The sequence below is a fragment of the Microplitis mediator genome, chromosome 5, assembly GCF_029852145.1.
Source record: "Microplitis mediator isolate UGA2020A chromosome 5, iyMicMedi2.1, whole genome shotgun sequence".
NCBI lineage: Eukaryota > Metazoa > Arthropoda > Insecta > Hymenoptera > Braconidae > Microplitis > Microplitis mediator.
The window spans coordinates 27,530,549-27,540,127 of record NC_079973.1 but is presented as its reverse complement, the minus strand read 5'-3'; the positions used below and the strand labels follow the sequence as shown (position 1 = coordinate 27,540,127).

At 30.1% G+C, this 9,579-nt stretch overlaps 4 protein-coding genes across 5 annotated transcripts; 1 reads left to right on the top strand and 3 right to left on the bottom strand.

The window, feature by feature from the left end:
* Positions 1 to 327: 327 nt before the first annotated feature.
* Positions 328 to 2,764, bottom strand: LOC130668867 (AP-2 complex subunit mu). Of its 2 annotated transcripts, none has more exons than XM_057471368.1 (5): positions 2,546 to 2,764; positions 1,737 to 2,137; positions 1,427 to 1,677; positions 1,076 to 1,332; positions 328 to 992 (listed from the first exon to the last, which is right to left on the bottom strand). In XM_057471368.1, the coding sequence occupies exons 2-5, from the start codon at positions 2,074 to 2,076 to the stop codon at positions 512 to 514; spliced, it is 1,329 nt and encodes a 442-aa protein (XP_057327351.1). In that variant the 5' UTR covers positions 2,077 to 2,137; positions 2,546 to 2,764; the 3' UTR covers positions 328 to 511. The 2 variants fall into 2 exon arrangements, with proteins under 2 accessions (XP_057327351.1, XP_057327353.1); XM_057471370.1 differs by having other exon boundaries at positions 1,737 to 2,134.
* A 315-nt stretch (positions 2,765 to 3,079) lies between these two features.
* On the bottom strand, positions 3,080 to 4,044 carry LOC130668870 (protein N-lysine methyltransferase METTL21D-like). The gene is made up of 3 exons (XM_057471373.1): positions 3,703 to 4,044; positions 3,445 to 3,634; positions 3,080 to 3,382 (listed from the first exon to the last, which is right to left on the bottom strand). Exons 1-3 carry the CDS (start codon positions 3,957 to 3,959, stop codon positions 3,155 to 3,157), a joined length of 675 nt encoding a protein of 224 aa, XP_057327356.1. The 5' UTR covers positions 3,960 to 4,044; the 3' UTR covers positions 3,080 to 3,154.
* Positions 4,045 to 4,055: 11 nt separating this feature from the next.
* LOC130668866 (nucleoporin NDC1) lies at positions 4,056 to 6,248 on the top strand. Its single transcript, XM_057471367.1, has one exon. The coding sequence runs from the start codon at positions 4,270 to 4,272 to the stop codon at positions 6,100 to 6,102; it is 1,833 nt and encodes a 610-aa protein (XP_057327350.1). The 5' UTR covers positions 4,056 to 4,269; the 3' UTR covers positions 6,103 to 6,248.
* A 65-nt stretch (positions 6,249 to 6,313) lies between these two features.
* Positions 6,314 to 9,542, bottom strand: LOC130668862 (WD repeat-containing protein 36-like). The gene is made up of 4 exons (XM_057471359.1): positions 9,393 to 9,542; positions 7,666 to 9,279; positions 7,313 to 7,587; positions 6,314 to 7,237 (listed from the first exon to the last, which is right to left on the bottom strand). The coding sequence occupies exons 2-4, from the start codon at positions 9,242 to 9,244 to the stop codon at positions 6,344 to 6,346; spliced, it is 2,748 nt and encodes a 915-aa protein (XP_057327342.1). The 5' UTR covers positions 9,245 to 9,279; positions 9,393 to 9,542; the 3' UTR covers positions 6,314 to 6,343.
* Positions 9,543 to 9,579: the final 37 nt, after the last annotated feature.

The window sequence follows — 9,579 nt, the reverse complement described above, 5'->3', positions numbered from 1 at the left end:
TATGTGCCGAATACTATTGTTATATGTATAGATTTATTTGATAATTGCGCAAAGTATTCAATACGTGATGTACATATATACTGTTTTTAAGCACATACAGATAATAAAATTCATTGTAACAGTTATATGTTTTTGGTTGATATTTTTTGTAGGATATCACTGTTTAGGAAGAAAGCAATCAAAAAAAAAAGTTTTATTTTGTTCATAAATTTGTGTTGTCATATGACATTTAAACACGCTTATATTCTGCGATTAATACAATAATAACAACAACAACAACAACAACAATAATTATTTTTTGAAATTAATTATACGAATAAGATTATACAATTTTTTATTGTTGGGATTAATTATGATTTTTTGTTATAATCACCCACCAGTATTATTTATAATTGATCTATATAATATATAATAATAATAATAATATTGTTGAATAAATTTGTTGTTGTCATTAATAGGAATAAAAATAATAATTATTCCCAATAAATTACAATGACAAAGTAGAGTATTATTAACATCGCGTTTCATAAAGACCACTTCTGCCGATATATCTCACCCACTTGATGACATCATGATCAGAATAATTTAGTTTTGATTCAAATACTTTAAGATATCTAACTTTAAAGCCAGATGGAGCAAATGGTACCTCAAAGTTCATTGAAATAGGTGGTCTTGTCCATTTTTTCTTGGTATCAGTTTCGAGTAAATCTATTTCAGCAGACAATTGAGTCTCTTTCATACCTGCCATACGTTTTATTTTCCATACAATTGCATTTTCCGAGGCTTTATATTTAGCTTTACCCTTTAAACATATCAATTGAACACCGGCAGTATTTAATGGAGTTGGTACTCGTACTTCTATTTTTTGTCCCAAAAGTGAGGGCTTAAAATTTGATTTAAGAACAGCTTTAACTTCCATTTTTGTACGGCCAACTTCTCTTACCAGTGGTATTAATCGGAATGGCAATGATATATCTTTTGTTGTTCGGTATCTATAAATTAATTAAATATTTATATTTATATTTATTTATTAACTTATTAAATATTTAAAAAAAAAAAAGTTAAGTATCAATACCTCATTAATTCAAATTCGCCATCCGGTGGTATAAAACTAATGGAATGTTCAGTTTCAAACTTTGACAATTTAACACATTGATGAAATTGACAATCATCAATAACCACAACGGGTTTACCAGAACGTGCGCCTGTTGGATCTTCGCCACCTCCCAGTGCACCACTACCACCCTTCATTCCACGTGCATCCATCACTATTTTATCATTAATACCAAATTTACATTCTGGCATTCCCGACAGATAAGATTTCATGACAACCTATTTATTAATAAACCATCATTTTTAAAATAAAATATCTATATATATTGTTTTTATTTTTACTCTAAATAATATTTTATTAATATGATTATACCTTTCCGGCAACATGAGCGCTTAATACTTGTCCCTGAGGACTCATCAAGAGATTCACATACTCCAATACATCAAGGAATAATTCATTACGTCGGTATTTAATTCCTTCTCGTCTCCATCCGATTTGACCTGTTACTTGAGATGTAATTTGTGCTTGTTCTTCTTTTGTCGCTGACTTAACTCCTTGCTGAGTAATAAATGTCTTGAGGACACCGGTATCGCAATTTTGTGGATATCCAAAATCCAATATTTCTATTTAAAAAAATCTCTTTAATAAATTAAATTTATAAAAATAAATAATTGAATCTTACCGTCAAGCAACTCGTAAATCAGAACAAAATTATTTTTAATATTTTCTTCGGAAATTTTTCCAAAGTACGACTGCATAACATCATTGATCTTGAGAAGAAATTCAAAAACCATTGCTGCGTTAACATTTTGTTTAGTTACTGCAGCCAGCCAAATATTTGCTCGTTTAATATGAAAGAATGATGTACGAGCAATATTGGTGACGGGTGAACGAACTTGCTGACGAGCATGAATAACATTAACTCTAAATGCATCTACGGCATTTCTACCGATGTCATCTCGATACACCCGAGAAATTAATACTTCTCCCTTGTGATTGTACACAAATAGACCTCCGATCATTTTAACGGTGAAAGCTAATTAAACTTTCAATTTATTTATTTTATTTTATATTACTGTACTGCTGAAAAAGAAAATAAAAACATTTACATCATCTACAATGTACGCTAAATTATCTTTGCTAAGTAATCAAGTGCCACGAAATAGCAACGGAATATAAAAATAATTTTTTTAATTATCATTATTATTATTATTATTATTATTATTGTGTGTGTGGCTTTTTAAGACTGAGAAAAATATCAAAATCGATAACGCCCTCGATATCATAATAAATGACATTTGAAACGAAAAAAAAAACTACATATATATATGACGGAGATGCTTCACACAAATGATCGCTGTCGCTGATGATGTATTTTATCGACCACCCACTTTTGTATGACATTAAGAAAAAAATTTTAGAGTAGAAAGAAAGAGAAAAAGGAATAAATGCCAACAAGTAGTAATGGTAATATAATAATTATTTACTCACACATTTCACAAATTAAAATACTGGAATAATGTATTTAATTATTCCAGACTGAGATAAGATTTAAACTTAAAATACTATCCAAGTGCAATCATTACGAGCCAGCAGCCAGCAGCAATCACTGGTAATATCAGTCAATATCAGTAGCCTGCCCAACTGTTCCCAACACCCAACACAGTCCAAATCCAACAACCGAACAACCGTTTTGTCCCTTTTCATCAGAACCAGAAGCCGCGCTCAGCCATCTTCGCGCAACAAATTATACACCCACTTTTTGTTACTACGTAATTCAAAATTATTCATCTTTTTAAACTTTTTCAAATTTATTTTCATTTAATTATTATTTTTTTAATTTTTTACTATTCTCTCATATTTGATTATTTTATTTTAAACAGATTAAAGGTAACAAATAGTGGAATATGGAAATGAAATTGATTGAATATTCCATAGTTCCCTTTGTCTGAGATGTTCGATTGGATCCTACATTAACCAGATGACGTTCTAGGCAATTTCTAAACAATAGTCGAGTTATGTAGTGGTAAAAAATTCAAAAGAGTCATTTGTATATTTATTTTTAAAAATTAATTACAATTTAAATTATTGGAATAAATGTCAAAGAATCGTTAATTTAATCAAGTGAATATCATCACTAGAATATACCGGATGCTGATCAGAGCGAGGTATGTACTCTAATTTGAATACTTTTTTCAATCTTTCCAGAAATTGTTGCCATACTGACACCTGTCCAGGAGTATCTCTCTCTTCTTGAGATAAAATAGCATAAGTATTTTTATTAACTTTACAAAAATACTCGAGAGTTTTAATCAACGGATCTATGGACTTGAAAATTATTTATCAATTAATATTTATTAAATTAAATTAAATTAAATTATATTATATACCTCTGAATAATATACACAGTCAGCAAGAAGAATAATATCTGGTGAAAAATCAAATTGAATTTTAGTTCCCCATTGAATAACTCGTGCTTCAACAGATCCTATCCCATTTTTCCATTGATTTTCATTCATGGAAATGTTGTATTTTAACATTGGAATTGCACTCTCTAAATCAGTCATAACAACGTGAGCTCTAAAATTTAATTATTATTTAACTGAATTTAAAAATTATTTAGAAAAATAAAAAATAAAAAAATATACCCAAGACAGGCTGCTGTCATTCCTACGCAGCCAATTCCAGCTCCAAGTTCCAATATTTTTTTTCCAGCAAGCCATTGACTTGTCGTTGTATTTTTATTATTTAAATTACTGAATGTAATGTAATCCAAGTATTTAGCTAAAACAATTGCTGCGTCCCATACTACACAATTAACATCACCGATTTCTTGTTGATACAGCGTCAATTTATTATCTTTACTCTCTAGTTCGAAATTTCGAGTAAAAATATTTTTTTCCATTATTTTACAGATATATGTACATTTATCATCATTAAGTGTTAGAGGTTAATATACTTTACTATAGTAAATATATATCTTGATAACTATACAAAAATATTTTTGCCGCGAAAAGAAAAACATTTGTTGTATAATGCGTCTGCCGGCCGGCTGCATTTGAGAGCATTTGAGTTTTAGTTGAATATATGATAAATGTGCTCATAAGAGGTTATATATAATTATTTTTTCATTATAAATTTAAACATAATCAAACTTAAGTGGTTATTTACTAAAAAATTGATTTGAATAGTTATAAAAAATAAAATAAATAAAAATGAGTGTGGAAAATGTTGGTTGTAAAGAACTACTATTTAAACGTATATTATTGGCAATAACTGCAAGTATTATTGTCCAATTAATATTTATGAGCAGTGTTATTTTAATTAAAAATATAGACATGACATCTCCATTGTCATGGTTTCAAGACACATGGAAAATAATAACATGTTTAAAGATGTGGTTATACATGGTTATTTTTTCAACAATTATTATTCTTCAAGGAATCATCTTGAGTAAAAATTATTTAAATTACTCATATTCACCATACGCTCAAAGCAGATTTATAATCTTCTGTCGTTTATTTACGCCACATAATTTAATTATTATTTTTATGTATCTTATCAGTGGAATTGTACTCGTATGGTTACATTTGGCATTAGAAGATGGAAAGTACAGTTCATTAACTAAAAAATGCAGCACAAATATTTCAACAACAATAACTTCAACTTGTCTTGTTGAAGAGCATTTATTTTTGCTCCTCGGTAGTCTATGGACAGGAATTTATTATTTTACAAAAACAAATATATTTGTTTTTCATAGATTACAATTTCCTCTTATACCACTATCGAAATTTACTCAAGTACGCAGAGGTATCAGTAATCTAGTGCCAATTACAGTAATCAATGCTATTTGGCCAACATTGTATTTCATAGGACTGTATTATTTTATCGGTTCATATTTAAAAAAGTTTATTGCGTCTTTGTTATTTATTCATACAGAAGAACAACAGCCATTGGACTCAATATGGAGATTACTTAATTTATCATTGATATTGCATTCATGGTTATATACATCATTATTTGGATTAACAATAAACAGTATGCATTTACTATTTAAAGCTTATTTAACAGAATGGATGCAGTTTGAAATTGGACAGCAGCTAAATGTTTACAACAATGTTAATCAACAGCTTAAAGTAACAATAACTCTTCCTGATGCATTGACAATGAGCAAAGTCCCCATTATTCAGCATTTAGGATTTTTGGATCTGGTAACACTGGCACAGAAAGAGAAACAACGTAGAGCAATACTATTTAGCTTGAGCCAACCTGGAGGACATCCCTACAACTGGAATTGCATTGTCGAAAAGTGTTTATCATTTATAAATAACTTTGCTGTTGAAATAAATAGCACTGTACATCCTGCTGGTCAACAAAATGACAAAGTATCAGCATCTCCCTCTGCTGCTTCACCTACATCACTTACATCGCCTACATCACCAGTCACGTGTTTTGAAAAACTAGGAGCACAACCCTATCATATGCGTAATTTGATAAATAAAAATCTATCTCCAACACCAGCAGCAGTAGGAAAAGACATTACGCCAACTGAAAATTGCAATAATTATATTGGACAATTTATTGGAGAATTTATAAAAAGTACACGGCAAAATTTAATATCTTACTTACTGTCAAAGCCTATTATTTTTTATTTTTTTGGTAAACTAAATAACAACAACATTCAATACTTGATGTTTAATGGTCAGCCAATTATTTGGGCTGTTGATGGAATTTCTTCACTTGCTGTGGCATCTCTCCACGAGGATCCGTATGGTATTGTACAAAAAGATTTACCAGCTATAATTGAAACGCTACTCGTTCTCAAACAATCGTTAGATAAACTTCATAAAATGAATATGATAATAACAACAAAAAAACAGCCACATTATGATGACAAAGACGTTAGACAAATGCTCACATCTCTGAGAAGTGCCAACAGACGGAGTATTTATAGAATTGTAACAAAATTCAAGGATTACATTGATGATTTAACTCTGGATCAATCAGTCAGGGATCAGTTGAATGGATTTTTTGTTTGTAAAGAATAAGTTACAAGTTGTTACTGTTATTATTATTATTATCATCATCATCATTAAAATTTGAAATAAATATGTGCGTGTGTGTGTGAGCGTATGTACGAGTAGAGATTCAAACAATAAAAACTCATTATTTCTATATTTAAAATATTTTTCATATCATATAATTAATGTATAAGTAAATAAATTAAATTGTTTTTTTTTTTTCTAATTAAAAAAATTTTATTATTATTTTTATTTATGAATAATAATTTTACATTTTTTTTAAATATTGTACAACGCTTATATTATAAAATAATTTTTCACGCAGTAAATTCCAACTGTTACGTTGTACAGTCGACAATTTACTTAAATATTTGAATAATTTTTCATCATTTTGTATAGCCGTACCATGAATTTTTAAAAATATACCTAAATATGATTGAGATAACTCAAAATCGCGATTACTCATCATCATATGTTTAATCATTTTCAAAAATTGCAACATTATCTCTACTGAACATGTAGGATCTGATGAAAGCGATTGTACTTGCAAATCTATCGAGCTGGGTCCCAATACTTTAAGTCTTTCAATAATTTTTGAAAAATCATTGTCATCATTGTCAATAGTGTCTTTCAACATTTTACCAAATGACGTTAAATTACTAAAATTATTTGGTATAAGTAATTTACTATTATTATCGATATCTTTATTTTTATTAACATCAGACAAATCAAACTCAACTTCCAATGAAGGTATAGTCGGCAAAAAGAATGGCGCACTCTCAGGTGCTTTTGGAGGTTCAATTGGTTTGTTTCGTTTTTTTATTATGTCAATATTGAGAAGATTTTGCCATCTTGAATTTGCTAATGATGACATTGTTATCAGATTCGAAGCTAATTGATCCGGTGAAATATATTTATTTTCATCGTCATCTTGTTCATCAACAACTTGCATGTTTTCTGGTTCACTATCATTATTCGGTGCTGAGGCTATTTTTGGTAATCCAACTAAAGGTATTGAATAATTTGATGGTAATGCTTTCAATGACACATGAGAATATAATGTACGATTGGACCACAAATAAATTCCTACATTATTCATATGAGCTGTTACCAAAAATTCACTAGTAGGAGAAAAATGTAATGATATACAAGCTTCGGGTATCTATTAAAAAAATATAAAATTATTATTATTTTTATTGTAATTATCAAGTTAAAGTTAATTTATTTAAAAAATTACCTGAAATACGTCAATTGTTTGGGCAGATGGTATGTCCCAGGTTCGTATAGTACAATCCAAAGAGGCAGTTACTAGCCATCGAGCATCGGGACTAAATGTAGCGTCAGTTAAGTGACCAGTATGACCACGAAAATGTCTAACTAAACGCCGGGTATCCAAATCTATTAAAATCGTTGAAAAATCTTCTAATGCTAGGGCAATAAGAGAACTTTCTGGATGTGTTCTCACCCATCTTACAGCTTCACTTAAAGTCAATACTGTTTGTGGTTCAGTATCTGGAAAAAAAAGAAAAAAAAAAAGGTTAGAGTATTTAAATAAAAAATAAAAAACGATTAAAAGAAAAAAATGATAACCTTGAGTAGGTTTAAATGGCCAAAATTTAACTTTAGCATCTCGGCCAGCAGAAACAACATACTGATTTAGTGGATCAACCATGATTGCTCTAACGGAGCCTTGGTGTGCGCCTTTTTCATCTCCATATGTCGCTCTGTGCAATCCCGATTGAATATTAAATCTATCAACGTGTCCTGTATTATATCCTATTACGACAAAATTTCCACAGTGTGTTAAACACACACTCGTTGCATTAGCATTATAATTTCGAGAAAAACGTTCGGGTAATATTTTATGCTCTCCCATTTTCAATTTATCATATGACCAAGTGGTGACAACACCCAAACCCAAATGACATGCAGCAATATTGTCCCATTCTTTTTCACGTGTTTTTTCATAAGCAAATTCGGTTATTGGTGGCATTATAAGATTATCCTCAACGTTACGTTTCTTTTTCTTTGATGACTTTCTGTTAAATGACGCTCTGCCTAAACTCTTATTAAATATTTCGGTGACAGTAGAAAATATTCTCAATGATGAATCACCACCAGCAGTCAATATGTTACGACCGTCGTCTCCATAAAATCTAACACAAGTCGGTGGCTCAGAGTGTCCTTGTCGAACAATCAGTTGTCGAGCAGCTCCATCAGCTAAATCAAAAATCCAAATTTTTAAAGAGTTATCTGGCGAAGATGAAACGATTAATGGCTCATTTGGCAAGCACTGTAATCCAGCAACAGGTCCAGAATGAGCATTTATAAGCTGTGAATCAACTCTTTTCTCATCAAGGTTCCAGAAAACAATATGACCAGGAAGACTACCAGTAGCCATTATTGGACGCTCGTGATCGTCTGTTCTAAATGTTATTGATGTAACTAAACCCCAGTCTTGAATAAGTTGAAAAACAGTCTCATCTAATTTTAAATTATGTAAAATAATTTTTCCATTGGCCAATCCAATAGCCACTACATCCAATGCTGGTGCCTGTTCAACGACCGTTACCGTTGAATTCCATCCATTAAAATTATAAATCATTTTTGATGTCCTGATATTCCATAACTGCAAATTACCCTGCTCACTACCCAACAGTATTTTATTTATATAAGTATTTGGATGCATTATTGTTGTTATTTTAAATACATTAGTACTAAAATTCAACTCTAATTCAAGTTGCTCTGTTTTTATGTCCCATACTTTTAAAATACTTTCATCATCAACGGAGATTAAATTTGGTCCAAATGGCAATAATGCATGAACATGATGATTATGTTTAGCATAGGTATGCTTGAGTTCAGTCCCTCTACGCCAGGCATAAATATTACCCTCGCTGGCAGTATACACGTGATATGTATCACCAGCCAAACATGTTATATCACCTGGATGACTACCAGATACTGTCAAAAGACTCAAATGCGAACAACTGTACGTATGAAAACTTTTTCCCACACAAGTTACTATCAAATTATCCTTTCTTCGTTTAATGTAACGTGTTACAAGTGGTATATGATTACTTACATAACCTAGAGCACGATTTTTTATAAATATTTTACTTTCAGGCATTTTTACACTATTTATATCATCACTCATTGTTTCAGGCATTTTTATATATATTCATTTATTTATTTATTTAAATCCTGCAATAAATAAAATATTCAAATTATTTAAAAAAAATTATAATATAATATTATTGTAGATTTAATTATTATAATATTATAAAAATTAATACTGATGATAATAATTATCTTACCTCGTATAAATTTATAAAATAAATTTAAAATTTAAAAATCATAATTTATTTTCCTATAAGAGCACGTGTTTTCTGACGATGTGATGATCGCCATTAAGTTATTTCAAGTCATTATTGCGCATGCGCGTTGATGCAAAGTCATGGACTCGATCGTAGCCAAATAGTGGGAGAAAAGCCCATTCTCCCC

Bases quoted from the DNA above. Each gene is read 5' to 3' on its own strand.
- LOC130668867 (XM_057471368.1), bottom strand. From the start codon at position 2,076: ATGATCGGAGGTCTATTTGTGTACAATCACAAGGGAGAAGTATTAATT. The intron at 1,333-1,426 runs GTATAATCATAT...ATTAATAAATAG, and splicing joins GCGCTCATGTTGCCGGAAAG to GTTGTCATGAAATCTTATCT. The intron at 993-1,075 runs GTATTGATACTT...ATTAATTTATAG, and splicing joins GGCGAATTTGAATTAATGAG to ATACCGAACAACAAAAGATA.
- LOC130668870 (XM_057471373.1), bottom strand. From the start codon at position 3,959: ATGGAAAAAAATATTTTTACTCGAAATTTCGAACTAGAGAGTAAAGAT. The intron at 3,635-3,702 runs GTATATTTTTTT...ATTAAATTTTAG, and splicing joins ATGACAGCAGCCTGTCTTGG to AGCTCACGTTGTTATGACTG. The intron at 3,383-3,444 runs GTATATAATATA...ATAATTTTCAAG, and splicing joins ACTGTGTATATTATTCAGAG to TCCATAGATCCGTTGATTAA.
- LOC130668866 (XM_057471367.1), top strand. From the start codon at position 4,270: ATGAGTGTGGAAAATGTTGGTTGTAAAGAACTACTATTTAAACGTATA.
- LOC130668862 (XM_057471359.1), bottom strand. From the start codon at position 9,244: ATGCCTGAAACAATGAGTGATGATATAAATAGTGTAAAAATGCCTGAA. The intron at 7,588-7,665 runs GTTATCATTTTT...TTTTTTTTCCAG, and splicing joins GCCATTTAAACCTACTCAAG to ATACTGAACCACAAACAGTA. The intron at 7,238-7,312 runs GTAATTTTTTAA...TTTTTTTAATAG, and splicing joins AAACAATTGACGTATTTCAG to ATACCCGAAGCTTGTATATC.